At 45.0% G+C, this 22,578-nt stretch overlaps 1 protein-coding gene across 2 annotated transcripts; it reads left to right on the top strand.

Annotated features, from left to right (window-relative positions):
* The first annotated feature begins 314 nt into the window (after nucleotides 1-314).
* On the top strand, nucleotides 315-22,432 carry LOC142583304 (glutamine synthetase 2 cytoplasmic-like). 2 transcript variants are annotated; one of them, XM_075693721.1, is made up of 6 exons: nucleotides 315-397; nucleotides 6,596-6,776; nucleotides 11,326-11,487; nucleotides 15,847-16,133; nucleotides 16,928-17,296; nucleotides 21,044-22,432. In XM_075693721.1, the coding sequence occupies exons 2-6, from the start codon at nucleotides 6,605-6,607 to the stop codon at nucleotides 21,155-21,157; spliced, it is 1,104 nt and encodes a 367-aa protein (XP_075549836.1). In that variant the 5' UTR covers nucleotides 315-397; nucleotides 6,596-6,604; the 3' UTR covers nucleotides 21,158-22,432. The 2 variants fall into 2 exon arrangements, with proteins under 2 accessions (XP_075549836.1, XP_075549835.1); XM_075693720.1 differs by lacking the exon at nucleotides 315-397 and adding an exon at nucleotides 1,050-1,204.
* Nucleotides 22,433-22,578: the final 146 nt, after the last annotated feature.

Genomic DNA, 22,578 nt, shown 5'->3' with positions numbered 1-22,578 from the left:
CACACGACCTCGCCCCTCCCCCACTCCCCCCACCCCTCACCCGGCGACCGGCTTGCACAGATTCAAGGGGGCGGGGTTGCTCTCTTGGAGCCAGCGTCACAAAAGACACGCCATTGTTCTGAATGGGCTGACAGAGCAAGGAAGGGAAGGGCAGACGTAAAAGGAAAGAAATGTAAACACACGACAGTCGGACGGTAACTGGACCCAGGAATTATCTCCCGGCAAACGATTCGTGCACACGAAAGCGCTCAACGGTAAAACACGGAACGAGAAAACTGTTCATATTTTCCCCTCTCTCTGCGAACGCTCGTATAAATAAGACCGGCTCAGTACCCTCCGCGCCTCTTGGTGATCAGCGGGGAAGGTATCGTTGTTTGTCCAAGAACGATAAGTTGAGGTAAGAGACTTCGCCTAACGTCAATATTTTCTTTTCGCTTCCCCCTGCTTCTAACAACTGACATGTTAAAACAATTCCTATGTTTGTCCTCTCTAGAAAAGAATCCCCATCTCAGCGATTTTATTTCAGCACTTTGATACTTCTGTAAGCTTGTAGACAGCAATTAGACGTGCTGTTATTTTAGCAAACATAAAATATCTTAATCTATTCGGTTTTCTTCAACCTCCGCAGTAGGGAATTTGTTTTTATCATAAAGGTCTGAAAACGTCAGCTTTGTTATAGAATACGACTTCGCTAATAACCTGAAGGGCACCAGTTCAATTTCTTCCATAAGACAAGTTTGCAGATATTAAAAGCCTACCCTAGTAAGCTGTTACTCCTTTCTCGGATGCATACCTCACCAAGTTCTTTAATTGCGACGTGTGCAGTAACTTTTGGCAAATTCGCATGCAAGACGAAAGCATGCATGATGTAGAAAGTATACACAGCCACCAACCACGTGTCTTCCTCGCCCTCTCGGTATGGAAAAAACCTCTCCCTTCTCCGTTTTCACCTCCCAGTTTTTCACCATTCCGGGACAGTGGGTACGAGTCATGCGATGTCAGTATAACGAAAGCAGCTCTAATAGTGCGGCCGGTGGTGCGTAGTCGATGAGGAAGAGGAAACGGTAGCCGCGATGAGCGGCGGGTGATGGGCAACTCGCGCGGGGGCACTCGGGAGAAACTCGTAAAAGTAGCGACCTGGTACGAGACGCCCAAGAGTGCACGCCTCACGCTCTCACGTTCTGACCGTCCGCCCAAAGCAGAGGTAACCTTTTTTTTTATTTCGGTGTTGGTGCTGCCGCCGCCTCTGCCACCTGGACTGCGTGGTAACGTTCGTATGCTAGCCGACTAGGGAAGACCTCCATGCTTAGAAATTTACAAAATACTCAGCTGCACACTGCCATCCGTTAGTTGCTACAAATTTGCGTTAGGTTAGGTTAGGTTAGGTTAGGTTAGGTTAGGTTAGAAATACTTTATTGCGAGCGTTACGCTCGCAATAAAGTATTCAACAGCGTTATGTCAGCAGACCAGCCGAATGAGGATCCCTAATCTAAACTAAGAGTAAAACAGGAACGCTTATAAAAAAATTTAAACATTTTAAGCTATTACATGTCATAACCACAATGTGATTATGAAGCATGGTTTACTGGGGGAAGGGGAGGTGGGGGTCCGCATAAATTTTGTCCGCGTGGGGTTCTTCAATGGTTAGCTGAAAACGAACGTTCTTGCCTTTAGCCCGTATCAAAATACGCTCGCCGTGGCCGGCATTGAATCCCTGACCTCGAACTCAGCCCCAGAATTCCCTAGACACGGGGCTAACTCGATGCTGGGGAACAATTATTGGACGTATTTACAAGCTTAGAATAATACTTGACAGCATCGTAGTTTGGAGGTGCGCATGATGGTGATTATCTGTAATGCTATCAGTTTTATAAAGAACTGAATAGCGGTGCCTAGTGTATTAAACAGGAACACTGCCGTTAGAGTGGATAAAGGTAGTAATGGATTCCTAGTTATTTCTGGGGGTGGGGGGATACACATAACTTAACTTATGCATACCGTTGTGATATTTAAATAAATAACGCATATGAAATATAAATGTAGCAATAAATTACCCTTATGCAATACCAAAGCGTGCCGTCTAAATGTTGATGGGCTACTCGGACAGAACAAACGACAGATGACAATGTCGCTCGGAGGTTTCCGAACCAGCTGGGGGTGATGTCATTTTCTTTCACAGTGTCTGTACGTACTTGAATGTGGTTAGACTAACGTACACGCGCTGATGTTTCTGCATCAAACACAAACTTGCGATGTTTTGTTTTCATTATCTGGCGATAAATGGTCAACCTTTCGTGCCGAATGAACGCGAACAATCTTTTCAAATGCTTCATGGGCTTAAACTGTGCTAGCGTTATTAACTAGGGGGTTTGTGAACCATTTGGGTCATATGCCGCGTCAAAACGACGCACTTCTTAACATTTCGAGAACCATGCGGAATCCTTGTTTACAACTTCGCGATTTGCAAAGAAAAAAAATTTAAAATTAAATTATGGGGTTTTACGTGCCAGAACCGCTGTCTGATTATGAGGCACGCCGTAGTGGGGGACTCCAGAAATTTCGACCACCGGGGTTCTTTAACGTGCACCTAAGTCTAAGTAGACGAGTGTTTTCGCATTTCGCCCTCATCGAAATGCGGCTGTCGTGGCCGGGATTCGATCCCACGACCTCGTGCTCAGCAGCCCAACATCATAGCCACTGAGCAACCACGGCGGGTAATTTGCAATGAAGGGTTTGTAATGAAACTTGAAACTGTAATCAAAAGTGCTATGAGTTTGTCTCTTTATTCGTTTTGTTTTGATTTGAGCAGTGACCTCATCTTTCAATCAAAATCTTGCACCCACATTCCGTCAAATGCTTGATGTCATTAAGATGAATCTTAACCATGATTAGCAATTTACGCTGTTGGAACAGGGAAACGCCAGTCCTACAGTGATCGGAGTTTTGTTAAGCTGGAAAAGTCGCAAAATGAGGCGCGCTTCAAGTTCCAGCACTAGCTAAATGCGACCTCACCAGGTGTGCACAGGTTTTGCTCAGGACCAATTCATAGTTCTTCAATGAAGCATCACCCGCCGTGGTTGCTCAGTGGCTATGGAGTTGGGTTGCTGAGCACGAGGTCGCGGGATCGGATCCCGGCCCCTGCGGCCGCATTTCGACGGGGGCGAAATGCGAAAACACCCGTGTACTTAGATTTAGGTGCACGTTAAAGAACCCCAGGTGGTCGAAATTTCCGGAGTCCTCCGCTACGGCGTCCCTCATAATGAGAACGGGGTTTTGGCAAATTTAGCCCCACAATATGTTATAATAATATAACAAAGCATCACGGTATACTTAATTTTGGATAAACCACCAACACACCGCAATGATTCACGACAACATTGTCTCAACAAAAGAGGCTAAAATATGCGAAGACATTCTGAAATCTTCAGTTCATGCTAACGTATGGGCTAAAAATTTACACAGTGAAAGATTAGTAGAACATGTTGCTTGTCTAGTTGGTGGAAACTTCCAGGTTTTACAAGCATGCACCTTAGATGTGACAAAGGAAGCCAGACAGAAGATACGTTTGTGTTTTCTCGCCGCATACTTCATCGACGTTTATGCGCTAATCGATTGAAAATTCGGACCAAGAAATATTTCACCAGTCAAACTTATCGCTCTTTTGGATGTTTTGAAGCCAGAGAACGCTGGATCGTGACCACACATCAGCCTTTCAGTATCTCTGTTAATGCGAGTCTACGCACTGAGTGTCCAACCAAGCTGAAACTTTTCAAGGAAATGGCGCGGCTTCATCCACTCGGGTTCACGGATTGCAGTCGGCATTTAAGTAACACAAGCTCCTTTAGAGGTTGCTTTAGGATGCTAGGCAGTTCAACTTCTAAGTAAGACGAAGCAAATTGAGAAAAGCTTGCGGATAGAAAGGGCGTTGCATTCCGCTAGACGCCAGTTTTTTCGGTAACAAACCTATTAATTTACCCCTGGCAGACAAATGGCGTCAAACCAGCTGTTGTTGTTTTCACCTTACATGAAAGTGTTTTATTCCCCTAGCAACTATATGGACACTACAGGCGCATCCTTGCCCTCGGCGTTGCCGTCGTGCTCGGTGTGATGTTCCGTATTAAGTCTAAAGGCGATAACACCGTCACCGTGCGCCGTAGGCTGTATATCCGAGCGATAGCATGCGATGGTGGGCCGGCGATCGGCGGCTAAATGTCGCGTGCGCAATGGGGGAAAGCGGGGAGGAAGCACGCAGTCTTCCGTGGCGCGCAAGGGACCTGGGAGGAGAGGAGGCAGGGGATGGCGTTGTACTTCAGCAGCAACTACGTTAGCCGTGGTCGCGCGAGCTTTATTTTGACAGTATTGGGGGCAGAGTCGACGTGCGCCGATGGCTCGCAGCTTTGCGTGCGCTGTGTTCTCACCGCTCCGTTTACGTTGAAGCGATAGACAGCACGAAGGTCACTTCGCTCGCTGCTGTTGTCGCGTTTCCTCACGCCAGCGTTTGCACTGCGAGTGTTCACGGTCATCGAGTGTGATCTTTGCATGTTAGCCTGTGCGCGTAGACACCATGCTTGGTAATTTAATTAGTAGCGAGTGTTTACGAGTTTATACGCCCGATAAAACAACTGTCCTTACTTTTGATGGTGGTCTACTAATTTGCCATCGTAATCGATACTTCGCATTATTTTCGGGCGAAACTACCACTTCCTTTATGCACATCGCATTTTCAATGTTATCTTGTATAATAAAAAATAAAATTCAGGTAATAATAATATAGGCTATGGTATGGCTCTGCTGCACTAAACTCTTAAAGCAGATTCTGCCTTATCTTGAAATTCAAACGACTCAAACTCAAACGACAGTGAGAAGGCACACTTAATGAATAACGAAATACGTTTTGTATGGCAGCATCGAACCTTAGCCTAAAGTCACGCAAAGCCGATTTTCTGCCTATACATTTATTTTCGCAACACTAACCCCCGGCAAGATTACCACATTAATTGCTAAAATTTCACTAACCACCAACCTTGAGGAATTGGTTCGCCTAAGCTGCTTTAGAGGTGGAGAAATGAAACACGAGAGATTATTCCTGGTGGCGAGTGGTACCAGACACCATCAGTTTGAACTGTGAATGTTTCTTCCTAATAGAACTGCAGAATTTTCTCTCTATTTTTTTTTTTGAAGCTCCATGTTACCTCTAGGTTGACGAGGGATTTTTTTTCTCCTTTTATGAAGCTTCCCACCTATTACAGGCTTCATGAAAACTTATTTTCTTCAACGATGAACTACATCCGGTGAAAGTTATTGGGCCATTGATTCGGGAACCAATTTATGAATAAAAATAATAATCTAATTCTACGTTTTCCCGCGCCAAAAACACATCTTGATTGTGAATTACGCGGCAGCGTAGGACTACGTAATAACTTAGACAACTGTGGGTTCTTTAAAGTGCCCTTTAATATAAGTAACCCCGCGTTTTCGCATTTTGTCCCTGTCGAAATGCGGCTATAGTGGCCAGGATCGAACCCTTGACCTCGAGCTCAGGGGCGTAACACCACATTCATCGCACTGCGACGACGGCACACGTCTTATTATGAAAATCTAGGAGTTCCTTTGTATATGCATATGTGTATGGCAAATGTAGGATATGTGGAAGGATGAAAACACTGGCGATAATCCTGAGAACCGATTAAATATCGCCTGCGCTTTCTTTTTACCCAATTACTATTGCGTAAGCATTCTTTGGTGAGTACCTCAGCTAAAGCTGTCCGTCCTGTGACGTCTTATGTCTGCAGAATAAATGCATGATTGGGTAAGTTAACATGTGTGCTCGTTATAGTAGTATAACATAGGAGATGATTGGGAGCGTTAGAAAACAAAACGAAATAGTATACTTCAGACTGGGATTCGATACCATGGACCACAGAGTGGCAGGCAGATGTCTGTTTGAGCCACACACACAAACACACACACGCACACACACACACACACACACACACACACACACACACACACACACACACACACACACACACACACACACACACACACACACACACACACACACACACACACACACACACACACACACGCACACACACACACACACACACACACGCAATAGCTACGTGACCATCGCTGCGTCAAGGTCGTGACAAAAAAGGAAGGTAAGGAAGTTAAGACACGTAATCAGTCATAAGAATGTGATAGCAGGTGATTGGTAGCATTAGAGAAATAAAACACTGGTTACGTCGCCGTGGTGGCGTCAAGGGCGTAACAAAAAAAAGGAAATGAAGAAGTTACCGCGTGTAATTGTTATAATAGCGTCCTGGTAGATGATTGGCAGTGATGGGCAGTCATGGATAAGCTAGCTAAATAAGTGAGCAAAATAGAAGTAACAGGCGAGCCAAACAATGCTTGCGCATTGGCAGGGAATTCTCAGAATTTCTGTAGCATTCGTTGTTTTTTTGTCGAAGGCGCTCTGTAGAAAGTAATAAAAATGTTTTGACTTGCAGGAACATAGCCCGATACTAGATAACCATAATGATTGGTTTTATTTAGGGCGCTATAACAAACTTCATGACGGTTATATTCACAGGCAATTGCAATGGCTCCGGTAATACCTACCTACACAAGCAACCAAGCGCTACTATCCAAGTACCTGAGTCTGCCCCAGCCCAACAACGAAATTCAGTGCACCTATATATGGATCGACGGCAGCGGACAGAATCTGCGCTGCAAAACAAGAACCGTCGAATTTGAACCTCAAAACGTGAAAGGTGAGGATTACAAGGTTATTAGTGGTTTTACAAGCATGCACTAATGAAAACACACTAAATAATGCACAATATAGCGCACATACAAAGCTTGAAACTCTTTTGTTTGTAATTGTCTTTCTGAACGGGTAATAGTTTGTTAACGAGATTTTTCTTCGTCTTGCCTTTTTTACATGAATGACACTGAGCGTGCCATTTCAGGTATGAAATTAATTGCATGAAGTGACTCGTACGTCCAGTAGTAGTGCTCGTATTACCCTGGGGCCGTAATCACGAAGACCTTCTTTCCTATGTGCGCTTTGCCATCGGCTGACCGTTTTCACTAATAACATGTCAAGCAGCAGGATTGGCGAGAATTTTTTTTCATACTTACAATTGTAGCGCAAAAAGCGTTTTTAATACGGGCCGTATTCCTTTTGTGCACCAATGTGTTCCGATTGAGTTCCAAAGCGTTTCCTTGGGGTTCCTCTTGTGCACCAATGTGTGTTTTTGGTTCACTCTATATAACAATCCATTTTAAAACACTAGCGAGTTGTCCTAAAGCGGTACGTTTCATACAGACTGCGGAAATTACACGTTTAGAAGAATACAAATTTATGGGTCAGCTGTGTTGGACCATGTGCAGAAGCATTATGCATGGTAAAATTGCGCGTGAGAAAAATTCCAAGCAGTACTGATACTGGTGATATTACTAGCGATTGCGGTAAGTCCGCGGCAAATGGCAGATACAAAGGCAAACCTATATCAATATGGCTCCTTGCACTCGTGCCACATCACGGCAGAAGTTGCGGTTCGAGTGCATTACAATAAATTTGCAGGCATATAGTTAAATATTCATACATATGCCTTGATGAATGCATAACCACAAAGGGCAAGTAGCATTTGTGGCATAATAATAACCGTCTACTTATCACCACAAAAGCTTTATATTCGCCTTAGGTGCGGAATAGTCAAAATAGTGTCTGTAATGTTTGTAAATGTTAGATCAATGGAAAACACAATAGTATGCCACCTACACCTCAAATCGAAATTGGCACAAAGCCTTTATTTGTTACCAAGGGGGGAAGCGATATTCTCAGGGATCCGTTAATGCATAAATCGTGCGCGGATAAATTGCGGGAAACAGAATGCAATGCCGTCGCTATGCGTATTTCTGGTGAACACTGGTTTATGGAACATTGTGTTCGAATGAGTCGTGCGCGTGAAACAAAGTTCAGTACTAGGTGAAGCGCTTGCGAATGCTGGATTCACTAACGAATTAAGACGAATTTGTGCTCAACTAATGAAAATAAGCAATGGCATTGGTGCTCAAGAGAAATGAATGAAAAGTGTGCTGCAAAAGAAAAAAATGATTTGCTCTTTGACTATACCAGCCTGCGTTTGTAACAAAAGTTCAAGCAACAAAAGTTCACAACAAATGTTTGCAACAAAGACTGAAGCATACTGGATGAACCAATCGAATAATGATTCGGTGCTAAACAAATGAATAAATCCCCGGCGTGCCCCTGTTGGAAAGAATTTGGCTCTGATTCCGAGGGTTGTTTAGCAGTGACGCTTAACAGCGGAGGAAATAACTAGTGTTAACAAAAGGAGGCCGAATTTTTTAATACGTGTCTTCCCATCAAGTAATTAGTATGACCAGTGGACAATTATTACTTTTAGGTCATTTCTAGTATGCGTTTAAAGGGTGCATGAGCCACCTTTCGAGTTTGTTGGCTAAACAAATACAGCGGGTGGTGCGCGGAACTTGGGCATGCACGCCTTGATCGGTTATTATACGCGACGGGGGGTAGTTAACAAGAAAAACGCGAAGATAGCACGACCTCCTCGCGATAAATGGGTTCCTCCTTTCCACATTGAAACAGCCGGCTGGCAGCCAGCTGACGTCATGAGGAGGCAGCCTATGAACATTTTGCACTTGTCTAAACCTCCAATCCCAAGAAGCTTGCTGTCCTTGGCCTTGTATGCCTACTAAAGCGACATGAAAAAAGCCTCTATTAAAATTGAATGAATTAATCTTAAATTAAATTGAATTAAAATCTAATTGAATGTTTTCAAAACAAACAAATGGCCTTCATGCCTCACGCATAAATGCCTGCAATTTCGCGAGTAATCCACGGTGAAATGGATGAACAAATTTGACACTCGCTGCATAGAAAAACTGTTGAAAGTATTCGGGCTTCAGTTCAGACGGGCACTCTACCACAGTTCGCATTTCTCTCATCCGCACTGAGAAATACCGGTAGCTTGACTGGGCATGTGCTCATAAACGGCAATATGCGTCTTTCCTCCTTATTTTCGTGCGTTATACGAGACGCCCGCGGTGTCTTCGAAGCAGTAAGCAAGTCCTGCTGTTTATATTTCACGAAAACAATGGACAGCTTATGGGCGACGCATGTGCAATGTTGAACACGTGTGGGATGAATGCGGCGTTTACGATTACTATAGTAGCGTTCTAGAGCCTTATAGGTTAAAGTCGCTAGACCTTCTAAATGTAGCGACAACTGCGGGCAGTGGCTCCCGATTTGTGCCGAAAGCAAAATATTTATTTTCGCGAGCCCTGTAAGCTGCTTGGAATTAAGTGGCTACGTAACATTATCGGCCAATCTCGCAACTTGGCGCCATTTTAGATGCCATTCGCTATGCGTGAACAAACCGGCCATTGCGAAGAACCGGCTATTGCTACAGCCGTTATCGTCATATCATAGGCTATATTATATCAGAGGACACGTCTAGGCGCAAACGTGCGCGCGGCGTTTGTCGTCTACGAGCTGCTCCTGGCCCAAACCAGGGGGCGCACTAAACTTATCGGTCGGCGGCGAGATCAAAGCATTCCGCCACTTTTCGAAGGTCTAATTGTCTTTGTTATGGTGCGTTTCACACATGGCACATTATTTATTTCGCGACGCTGGAAGCCCTAAGGGACAGCGCTATCGAATGCGGCGAGAATGTTGGAATACTATGGCCAATGCGCGTGCGTAAAAATTTCCAAACTAGTGATCAAAGTTTTCGTATGTAAGCGACGTCTTAAAGAAGTCTGAACTTGAGCTTGTTGGTATGGCTTCATTACGGGAAAATAGCGAGGAAAAAAAAACAAGACAGGTAGAAAAGACTGGACGGACGCCCGTTTTTTTTTTCATAATGAGCGTTTCAAAGTATGTCGTGAACTTAGTTGCACGTATCTGCAATTTTTATAGCACTCCTCGTAAAAAGCAGCTGTGCTTTAAACTGAGCCGTCATTACTCAAAGTTACCCAATTCTGCGGTCTTTTTTTTTCTATATATAATATGGTCATTTAGTGCTAGGGTGCAAGAAAAGATATTGCGGAACATTTGACCGCTTACCGTACATTTGCAGCCTGAACATAACAGCCTACAAAAGCACCCCCCCCCCCTAAATAAAGGAAAAAAAGGAAACTTTGGGCCAACTCACATAAAGCCTATAGTGAAGTGCCTGCACGAGGCCTAGAACAAACAGTACAAAGTATAGCCAAACGACTAACCAAATCGTCGAGTTAGGCTGAGGGACCACATGTTGACGACAATCTCTATAACGCAAAAGCTGTACAAAGGCTTTTACAGGTCTGTTTGTTTGTTTACGTGGTTAAAGCAACGACATAACGAGGATGATAACGACAAACCCAAGAATTCAATCGAAGTAACAGACAAACCGAAGTAAATAAAAGATTATCTGCCTTCGCTAAGACATTAAATATAGCGCGAGATAGAATTGTTATTTCATTTCTACATATTTTAAGGAACACCAGTTCAAACATGTTCCAGTTCTCTCTTATGAGTAGTTTGCCCTGATAGCTAAAGAAAGAAACGTGAGAAATATTCACAGGACAAGTATAACAGTGACTTCCACCCAGATGTTACTGAAAAGAACATATCGGTGTTTGGTAATGTTTCAGCTTAAGTTGGTACTGTGAAGTAAAGCTGTATATGTAATGAGCCTTGTGCAAATAAGCCTAGCCAGAAAAGATTTTGCGGGAAAAATAAGACAGCAATAGACAACTGCCGAAAAAAAAATCCAAGGCAAGTATCTTTCGGAACAAGGGAAGCATTAGTGAACAGTTTATTTTTCGTAAATGATAGACAAATGAGAACGTGGCACTACTTTTCACGCCAACTCTTGCTGTTTGAACTGGGGCATTCGCACAGAGAGCAGGATACAGTTAAACAAAATGTTTTACTTACGTTAAAGATTCAACGCGAACGTAAGGAGAAGCGCGGTTGCTAAAGCGCTTGATTTGCGCAACTATGCATAGTTTTGAGCCTCGAATCAAATCTTGGCTGTCAAGCTCGTCGTAGCGAGGGGGGGGGGGAAGGTGGAGGGGAGGAGGGGATGTTATAACCTGGACGTGCCATGAATGACGACCACCACGGCCGGCATTCGTATTGGCGGCCGGGATTCGACTAAGCCCGGGATTCAAATGAACGATCTCATGCCCCGAAGAGAAACGCCATATTCTGTGATACCTTGCGACGGGTGCATTAAAATTAGATATTTGAAAGGTGCGTTCTTCACCTAAATCTGACCGCATCTACAGACTTGCCCATCTGGAACTTCGACGGGTCGAGCACGGGCCAGGCCGAGGGGAAGAACTCGGACGTCCATCTCTACCCGGTGGCACTGTTTCGGGACCCGTTCCTCGGCGGACCCAACAAGTTGGTGCTGTGCGAGACCTACAAGCACGACCACACGCCCCATGGTGAGCGGCGGAACGCATTTACGCGAACTGCACCCGATGGTCGGCCATGGCATAATTTCACAGCTTTCTGCTTACAAAATGTTAAATGCGTTTGTGGTTAGAAAAAAAGCGTATGCGTGTTTCGAAAAAAGGTTGCTGATTGTCTTCTACCACGAGAAACAAATATGTATTTGACAAATAAAACCAACGCTATTTTCTCAGTCAGCTCAAGTAGAGGGGACAGCTTATTGCACTCATTCATTCTGCAGACGTAGAGGTCGACGCAGGCGGGTCGATTTAGAAGTCGGGCTGACACAACAGTCCGATCCGATAGCCGTTTGCACGTACACACGTTCCGCTTGCGCCACTGACACAGTGGCGGCCTTCACCGACAAGAGATTATAGAGTACTCGAACTGCTTCCCCAGTTCTTCATTGCTGTCTGCGTGTCACTGACTGGCGAAACCGCGTTTACTTGTGCGAGGCAAGCCTTTGGAGTTGAGTCAAACTACACCGTGCAGACGAGCTGGCTGAGGTGGCCCAAGCTATTCAACCACCATTGTCGCGTTTACGTGCTGCTGATAGCTTTTACAAACACCTGGAATAACCTGCAGGCACTTTCGCCTATTTCAGAATGCGCTATTGACCGGGGGTCCAACTCTCAAAGCTCTGCTTTCTTAAGTGCCCTTCGCCGTTGGTTTGCTCTATTGTTTCAGTAGTGTTCTGTGTCTTCAGGTGGCACACGATGCTTTTACTGTGTTTTGCTGAACTCGAACAGTATTTTTCAGGACGCATGAAATGGTTATGTGCATTCGACGATACATCGGCGAAGTCATGTACTGGTTCTTACTTTCATTACTCTGTTTCTCTGATTCCGTCATGCGGCTATTTCTTTGTGCTTCGTACCCTACGATTCAGTGGTTTTTCGTGGAGTTGAGCCTCGATATTCCTAAAAAACTCGTCCTAAGTTGTTAAGAAACTGGCGCAAAATAAAATAACGGGGAAGATTTTGTTTCCTTTCATAGCGTTTTTTCAGTCCTGTTTTATTAATATTTAAACTGCTGTGTCATACGAGGTTCGCCATCTATAGTTTTTGTTTTCAAATAATCATTGTACCATGATATACATGCAAGAAATCTAGGAGATGCCTAGAAATCTCCGGTAGTTCGTTTGCTCCTATTAGCGTCAACTGGTTGTGCGGTGTAGATAAGGAGAGCATCACGTAAATTGCCTACTCGGATTGAAATGTAACCAGCTTGCCTCATTAAGGCATTCGAAATTATTTAGCAAACTTTGAGCGCGAACATTTACCAGGATGATCCTGGCAAGTGAACAAGCGAGCATCTGCAACGTCAAACGAAGCTGATGAAAATAATTTATGCAGATTTATAATGCGACAAGCGACATATGGCGCTTGTGCCTGTAGCGGAAGCTGCAGCAGATGACAGATGAGGTGGACACAGGGACTACGGCTGGCGACACTGCTGCGAAAGAAACGCGCCAAATCTTGTGACTGGAGCCGAGTAACTGGGAGTGTCGTCATAAGTACGAGTACCTACGCCAGCGCGTTGCCGCATAAAGACAGAACACTCTTATCAGATCAGTCGACTGTCCTGCTCATCTTACACCACTTATCTTATGGCACGAGTACTTCATACGGAACCTCACGGCGTCGCTGACGACGAAAACGAAAATTTGCCTTGAGTGTCGCTATAATTGCTATCGCAATAACATTTGTGCACTTTACAAGTATATGCTTCGAGTTTAGCGAAGTCAATCTACGTTCACGGAAGAATCTTAGGTGTAGTTACATTACGTTAGCTTGCTTTTATTTCAGACAAACTTGGTAACAACCTAGCAAGAGATGTAGTGGTGAGTTACGTATATTAGTGAGTCCTTCAGTATATTGATTTATTTGAAGAAATAAAAAAAAATGCTTCGCGGAGGAAATGCTTCGCTTAGGCTGTGAGCGATGTAAATGCGCAATACGCGACCGGCTCTGCGAGAGAATGGTATAAACGGATGTGATTATAGGTTGAAATTATCATATTCAAGAACGAGAGACTATTTGCCCGTGGAATTCGTGCTGTAGTGGTGGTTGTTGCGGCTGTTAAACTTTTATGTTTTTCTTACCTGCCGGGTATACCGCTTACTAAATAATCTTGTTCTCTTTCAACAATTACCTATACTCTGCTTCAGTGTTTCCTCACAGAAGAGCTGAGGCTACGCACCCTGCGACTGCACATTCTTACATAGCGAGATGTAGCGCCGTGGTTTCCAACCAGTTGCATGACTAAATGGCCTTGGCAAGTCGTCTCGTTGGCAGCCGTTTACTTGAGAGATTGTTGCAGGTCGCGGGTGGGGTTTGTCGCGCGATATTGCTTCTTGTTTTAACAAAATATCTATTAAGGCTCCGTGATACTGAAAAGAGTTGTCCACATTTCCGAAGGAAAGCCTACAGTGAAAAAAACAAAACAAAAGAGATTCCAACGTTGCTGTACGGACATTATCTTCGTTGAAGAAGTACAAACAACTAATTGTTTTGACAGTGACTAAATTAATATGTGCAGTCAGCACAGCTGCAACACAGCGGAGGGCTCGCTCCTGGGTAGTACTTCGTCCTTCGCCGAAATGGCGTCCACAGACTCGCTTGTTTGATACCTTCCGGGGCTCCACTTGTACGCGACAGGAACAAATAAGCTGGCGTTGAACATGTTTGTAACAGTGCAGAATGAGTGCGGCAGACGTGCGCGAAATGCCAATTCTAATTCAAAAAATAAGAATGGCTACACTTACAAATTTCGGTGAGCCCATCATCTACGAGTGAATGTTAGTGGAGAACTCAAGAGATGGCGCTACCTAGCCGTGCGACGTTAATGGAGGGCTCCTTATGAACCGTTCGCTTCTCGCCGCCATACTGACTCTGCTTCTCCTCTGTCTCTCGTGATGGTTTGAAGACGAGCGTTTTTTTACATATCAGAGTAAATATGGAACTAATTTTCTACCGTTGCCATCACAACAGCTGATCTCGCTACGCTGTTGTATCGCACGAAGATGCTGCAACCACCTGCGCTACCCCGATCGCCGCAAGCAGACGACAGGGCGCGTAAGGGCACCTTTTAGACGTGTTCGCCCTCCTGAATGGTCTAAGAAGCCTGTCGTTTCCACACTGCTGAACCCAACTACTGAAACACAGTGTAGAATCCACTCTTTCCGACAGTAGAAATATACATAGTATGCACGTGACGTCACATCCGCTGCTTCCGCTACCTTCCGCCATCTTGGGGTACCTTATCAACAGGCAGGCGCGCGCATAGGCCTATAGGTTCCCCAAGATGGCGCTGCCGTAAACAGGAAGTCGCGGAGTATCATTGAATGACGTACGTGCATACTATATATTGGCGAGTGTCGCCAGTGCTTTTTGTATGTGTGTGTGTTTGATTAGCATTTGCTTCTCTCCTTCAAATTCACGCTCAAATAAGGCTACTTAAGGTAACTTTTGCATATTATACCCTCAAAAAAGCTTATCCTCGGCTAAGATAAATGCCGTTATGAATCTGAAATTCTTTCAAAGGCACCCATTTATGGGTGGACGCGCATTATTTCAGCCCAACCACCTTTGCAATGTGGCCGCTGCAGCCGAGAATCTGATGGGCTAGCTTGTGTATTCGAACTCTATTTCATTTTTGACCTCAGCTGTTGGAATGCCCCTCTGCCATGTTTTCTAGCGCACGCTGAACATCCCGCACGAATATCATATATAGATATCAAGGAAGACAAAAAGCAACTTTTTGGTTATGTTAGGTTAGGTGTGTAGGTTCAATGTGCGATCACATCGTACAGATTCAGTTCGTCTTTCGCTGTGTCGTAATTTTTTCTTCTAGATGTGCGCTGAAATAAATAATGGTAGATCTGATGTCTACAATAACACCCCTGTAAGTGATTTTAAGCTTACGTATACACTATGAGCAAATATACAGTTAATCGGACAGTACCTCTAAGCTACTTTCAAATAGCGATGACCTCGATTTTTTTATGTACATTCAAAATTCAGTTTTATATTCATTGTAACGTAGAAATACTTATGAATACCTAAATGAACAAAGACTAAGGAAGCCTGGCACAGGGTGGGAGCCGAACTTTGACTCCGTGTGAGGGAGATGTGGGATAGAGTCCTATTTGGGGCTACTTTGCTTTACAACTCTCATAACGGCCCACTGTGTGTGTTTTTTTAACAGTACTTGAAAGCTATATGTCTACGGAATTTTGGAAACTTATCTGCGACGTTTCTTTATTGTAATTTAGCGGCAGTGTAACATAAGGCTTGAAAAACCGAATGAGACAAAGGTATGTAATTCAACCCTTATTCTCTTGAACTCAGAATCGAACAAGCGGCACGTATGCAAGTTGGCAATGGATCGGTGCAAGGACCAGAAGCCATGGTTCGGCATCGAGCAGGAGTACACTCTTCTGGACATCGACGGCCGGCCCTACCGGTGGCCCAAGCAAGGGTTCCCGGGACCTCAGGGACCTTACTACTGCGGCGTCGGTGCGGACCGCGTCTACGGTCGGGATGTGGTGGAGGCGCACTACAGGGCCTGCCTCTACGCCGGCGTCAAGATAGCGGGCACAAACGCCGAAGTGATGCCTTCTCAGTGGGAATTCCAGGTGCGCACGCAACACTCCCAATAGCGACGCCGTTCTTGCCTAAACTGATTGGCTGTATAATGAGTCAATACAATTTATTTTATTGCGATAGCAATTATACAAACATTGAAGGCGAATTTCCGCCTTCGTCATTGGCGTGAGCTTCCGTATAAAGTCTAAGTGCGATAACATCGCGGCCGGGCACCTCATGCTGTGGGTGCGACAGAAAGATAGCGAGGGCGAACTGAGAAGGATGGTGAGAGCGCCTTCATGCTTCTGGTCGCGTGCGCAACGGGGGAAGGTGGGCAGAGCGCGGTTTCGGCACACAAGTAAGGAGGAGGGGAGTGGGAAGATGCGCGCTCTAGGAGGGAAGGGGTAAAGGGGACAGCTTATTGCGCATTTCGTCTTCCATTCCGGCTGCGGCGGCTGAGTGCTCGCGCGTTAGCTTGCAGGCGATATTCGATGGGTTCGAAGGCTACGTTGCCCCCTTCGTGTGAGCTGTGTTCTTGCGCGCCTAGTTCGCCTTAAAGTGAAATGCGCCACGAAGGGCAATTTGCTCGCCGCTGCTACCACTCTATCACGCATGTGTTTTGAAAGTGAGTGTCCGCAGACATCGATTGACATGCGTTCGTGTTCGCCCGTGCGCGGGTGACAGCTTGCGTATTATTAAGTTAGTAAGCGAATTTTAGAGTAGTTTATGCGCGTGATGAAACTATTAAATTACGTCGTGTTGCTGTCGAATAATTAGCTATCGGAATCGATGCTTCGACTTTCGGGCGAAACTGCCACTTGCTTTTACTTTAACACGTGCCCAGGTAGGACCGTGTGAAGGCATAAGCATCGGCGACGAGCTATGGATGGCGCGTTTCATCCTCCACCGAGTGGCCGAGGATTTCGGCCTCGTGGTGACACTCGACCCTAAGCCAGTGGCGGGAGACTGGAACGGCGCCGGCGCGCACACCAACTTTAGCACGCTGGCCATGCGCCAACCCGATGGCATACGGTACATCGAGAAGGCCATCGAGCAGCTCGCGCGCAAGCACCGCGAGCACATCCAAGCCTACGACCCGCGCGGAGGCCGCGACAACGAGCGCCGCCTGACGGGATTGCACGAGACGTCCAGCATCCACGACTTCACGTCCGGCGTGGCGGACCGCGGAGCGAGCATCCGAATCCCTCGACAGGTCGGTGATGTTCTGTGCCCAAGCTATAGCCGTTGTATCGACTTGCCCTTCTTGTGTAAGTCTACTCTGATGCGGCTGAAGGAGCCGTTCAACGGATTATCGTGTGCATAAACTGAACCGAATAAGGACCAGTTTCTTTTTTTTATGTGTTAGCTTTCTATGCTTGTAAAGGACGTCATACAAGCACAGACACGGATGCGCGCACGCACCCCCCCCCTACACAGACATACACACACAAACACAAACACATATTTAGCGCGTGGATAATTCTGTCAGCGAGATAAAAAAGTCCCGGCATCTACAGACTAAATTGCTAAAATAGCAACAGTGATGGCCCTCGCTTTGATCATCGCCATCTAATTCAAGACAAGTCGCAACACAATATGACTGGGAGAAACATTTGCCCTGCATTGTATATTAGGATAATAAGGATGACTATTCTGAAAGCAAGCAGCTATCTTTTCTGCAGTCTGGACCGATCCTGCCCGCTTTCTGTCCATACTTTGAACCCTTCAAATCTCTGGTTTTGATATAAGCTCGATTCTTTAGGACAAATTAGTATAAACTTGACAAATTGAATATTCCGCTTCAGGTGGAGTAGTGAGGAATTCAAAGCCGCACTGGTCCGATGCGTCGCACCATCGACCAAATAAAAGTCATAAAAAGCAACTATGTGAAAAGAAGTACCCGATGCGGCTTCTTCATGAAGATGTCTGACACATCTTTTTGCACATCATGTATTCATACTGTCAGCCTTTAAGCGCTATTAGAGGATGAAGGTAGCGTACAGACCCGAAAGAAGTGCAATCAGTCACATTATTTCGTACGGCTTACCATACGGTCAAAAATAGTTATAAAGAATGATGGCATCTTGCTGCCGTCCATGATAAACAAAACCTGCAGGTGGTACGATATTGTAGATTACTTCTTTTGTAGGCAGCATCAAACATTCAGGTTGGCTCAGGTGCAATCAACCGAGAGCCACTAGCACCTGACTTTATCGAACAAGACATTGAACCGGCACGTCACGGAAGAAGCTGTTTTCGCGATCACAAGCCTAAAGACGGAGCGTTCTGTAACTGCAGTATTGCTTCCATGTATGTAACAAATGATCTGGCAGAGAACACGATGCGCGGGGCCATTTTAGTAGTGACAGTGTTGCAGGCAAGATCTCAACGAAGGAGAGGAGTGATAGAATGAAGTCATGTGGTAAGACGGCGCCACTGCTTGAATACATTTCGGTGTCGCTGCTGTTTCCCTCAAGATAGATAAATTTAAGGCAAGGCATATAAGTCTCCTCATGTAATGCAACGAAGTGATCCAGCTAAACTCACCTATTGAAAGGAGTGAAATAATGCGACGCGAAGTCCATTGTGCTCGCTACATGCTGACAATTTAGAATGAAAAGAATGAAAATAAATTTTGGGATTTAACGTCGAGAACCTTCACAGTTAGCTGCGAGTCGTGTCATTGTGGAGGACTGCGTATTTCGTCTGACCATCAGGGCTTGTCTGACGTGCACTCAAATCTAAGTACGCGATCGCTTTTGCTTTTCGCGGCCGTCATTATGCGATCTCCGCGGAGATGAAATTGAACCCGTGGCTTCAGCGTCCGAACGCCATAGCCATTCTGCCACAGCGTCGCTTGGGCAAAAGACGAAGCAGGAAAAAAATATGGCAAACTTCTTATTTTGTCGTTTATTTATCCAGGTATTCGCGAGACCGTGAGGCATGAAACAGAGGAGTAGGAGTGTGAACAGCATTATAAAATTAATATATAAGAGCAGGTGCACTTCGTCACAAACCTTGTTTGTATTGGAGACATTGAAGGATGCAGGCGCTGCGAGGAAGACGACGCAGGCGGACAGGTGATTCGAGGCGCCACTAGTCTTTGGGACAAAGGATTCGTAATGAGGTTTAGTATGGCAATTCGGTGTGCCACACTTAAGATGATGGTCAACGCACGATGATACGCAATAAGGGATGAAGACTTCCTCCTAGTAGAAAACAAAGCAAACGTAAAGGAATCGGTGAGATACACTGTAGCCTTTTTTTTTCTAGCACTCGCACGCGTAACCCCTAATTGCTGGAATGAATAGGGCACGTTTATGGATGCCACAAGCGCAAAAGAAAGTTGTTTGCCAAGTACGCCTTAATGATCACTGACGTGAGCGTTCAAGATAATAAAAATAAAAGGAGACTAAAACAACTGCGCAATGGGCAAGTCAGAATTGTTTCATTTTCAATACCAAGATAGAAGAATGACCCTTGGCATGCTGTTGCACAGGTTTGCTTATAGTGTTTTCGTATTTTTTTATTGCGAAGTTGTCAATGCGACTAGAAGCGCTCCAAAACATTATATGCCAGTTTTCATGGTTTCCGGAAAGCAAAAGAAAAGGAAAGAACAGAGGCGTTATACGAAACGCTTTACACATTTTCCCACTATCCTGTAAAACTAAACAGCTGGCAGGTATTTCATGTTTTGTAAAAGCTGGAGCTACTTTATGTATGTCGTGTAGGGAAAGTTTGAAGTGTTTAGAATAATCATATGCTTTTTAATATTTTCAATACTCGCCTTCAAAAAGCTTGTAGCGGCTTTTCTCCGGCCTCCGCGGTGAACGATGTGACATACGATGTTTGTGTTTTGTCACAGTTTTAGTAGGAAACATGTTGTCAGCGACGAACAATAAATGTTTAAGCTGCTTCGTTTATTCACATGCTTCGTAAAAAGTTGCTGATTAAATTGTGTCAGAGTGTCATGCTGTCGTTATTCGCAATGTTTTTCAAACTCCCGATGCCACTGCGCAAAACGGGCGCCTCAACTTCGGTGGAAATAGGGGTCATATTAGGTTATTGTGTGGGCAAACTTTCAGGCATTTGACCTACATTGACACGTTTAAAAAAGTTAGTGAACCTTCATTTTTCCCCTATCTTATGGTGACATGCGGGGTTCATACTTGGTTTCTCCGGCGTCGTTGCTGAGCTAGGCAATGTACCGTGTCTATATTTGGGGAAAGCAAGGGTCAGGTTACAGGTGATGTGTAACAGGAGTACAAAGTATCTTGATTGAGCATGGATTTCGCAGTGAATTATGCATGCAAGTGGAGACTAATTGCGGTCTTTACAGGATAACGTACGTAATCGATGCGCTGCCTTCTAGTCGTGTTATATGAACATTGCCGAACTATTCCAGCTGCCCTGGGAGCAGTTTATATAGCAAATACAACAAAATGGGGAGAATGGGGGTCCCTATCGCCAACTTTCTGGCGGAATGAAATTTCTGTGCATAAAATATTGCTTCTATAAAAATTAGAAAGTGTATCAAAAGGGTTATATGTGGGCAAGGTTGCAAACAGAACAGCCATACACTGGCGACGTCCTAAAATTAAAAAAACAAACGCGTAGAAAAGTACACGGGCGAGACCGAACAACACAAGCAATCTGTGTTGTTCAGTCTTGTCCGTTTCCTTTATTGCACTAATTTAATTTTTCTGTATACCATGGAACCAACTAGCCCAGCAGCAAGCATTGCTAGGGTGTTCAAAGCTTGTAATTTAATTACAGCCTACAGAAACCGTTATTGCAGCTGCTCGTAAGAAACAGCTGGGTCGTAAATTGGGACGTAATCCTTCACGGCCCACAAATCTGAATTTTTCTTATTGCGAATTTTTTTTCCATCTCTAACTCCGAGGATGATGGGAGCGAAGCATTTACCCTTACCTTCTGCTCTGCACGCCACGTGCTACAGGTGTCGCAAGACCGGAAGGGGTACCTGGAGGACCGAAGGCCTGCGTCCAATTGCGACCCTTACAGCGTGGCGAAGGCCATTGTTTCGACTGTGTGCCTTAGTCAGGGACCGTGACTCGTCGCCGCACCACCTCTGGGCGAACCTTCTTTCGCGTCTGGACGTTCAACGAAATTCTTCACTTGCGAGAACCTCATTGCTCCTGCGCGTTTAAGATGTCGTTCGTGAGACCTGCGATAACGATGGGTTGTAAAATTTGCGTGATGGGACAGTGAGGCGTCTTCAAATTTCCGGCAGCTTAGTGTAACGAAAGCGATGTTTGTATCCGTCATAAAGAGTGGCGTGTATCTTGTAGTATACTGGTTGGCGGACGATTCACAACGCTGCCTCCCATATAACGCATGCACGTCGGCGAAGAAATTGTGACATCGATTTCTGCGGGATCTCAGTTTCTGAAACGAAAATGTTAAACGAATAGGGTCTACTGCAGCAAGATGTGTAAAACCACAAGTGTTATTGCAGATTGTAAGCATCGTAACTGCCTGCACAAGGTAGAATCGTCAAGAAACATGAAAGGTTAATGTGTTTTCTTTACTGCGTAATAAACAACAATAAGCTAGCTGATTATGTTTCAAAGTAGCTCCCACAGCTAATAAACATGTGCGCATGAATGATGTTCTTCAAGAATGCATCGATGACTCAGGGGAGGAACACACCTAGAGCGCTATAATCACCGCTCATTCTATCCTGAATTATTGCCACCGATATCTACCTAAAATGATTCCAACAGGCAAGCATCGCCTGAAGCCACATCGTTTGCTTATGACACATGTGGATTACAGGTGCAATGCAGACCCTTTTTTCCACCGCCTTGCTTGTGTTCACTGAGCATGGTCTCATCCTTCTGCAGAAATCGGAGCTGAGCAAATCGCATTGTTTTGATCTGACTATGCAATAACACTATCCTCAAATAGGTCGCCATGCGAGATGCGTCAATTACTTCAGTAGCTGTGACGGAGTAGGCGCCCACCTCTTTGCACTACTACTTGTTGCTGCGGTAGCTGGCCTATATTATGGTGAAAAGAAGGCTCGGAAAAATGGGAACAAATTACCAGACAGGAAATACCGTTCTTACCTGTGCAGTCGTTTCTTTCCATGTTCCATGTTCTTCGTTCCACCTCAAGGAACACTAGTTAACTGCATGTTCGCGCCATCACTAACGCAGCACAAATTACAAAATGCTTGTCGCATCGGAAAATGTTCTCTCCTTCAGCATAATATTGTCGTAACCATATGCCTTAGGCAGTAACCACGATTTATTGTATTTGTGGAAGCGTGATGTATTGTAATAGCGCGATAAGGAGCAATAAACATTGTTTATTTTGTACTGTACGCTGTCTATCCGACACCATTTTTGAACGTTCAGTGTAATTTGTTCAGGGTAATTTGTTCAGTGTTCTTCAGTGTTAAGTGTAAGTGTTTCCTAAGGGATCTTACACATGCCAGCACTAGATTGACGATGAATATTGAAGGCCTTC

The sequence above is a fragment of the Dermacentor variabilis genome, chromosome 5, assembly GCF_050947875.1.
Source record: "Dermacentor variabilis isolate Ectoservices chromosome 5, ASM5094787v1, whole genome shotgun sequence".
In the NCBI taxonomy this organism is placed as follows: domain Eukaryota; kingdom Metazoa; phylum Arthropoda; class Arachnida; order Ixodida; family Ixodidae; genus Dermacentor; species Dermacentor variabilis.
This window is presented reverse-complemented; position numbering and strand designations above follow the sequence as displayed.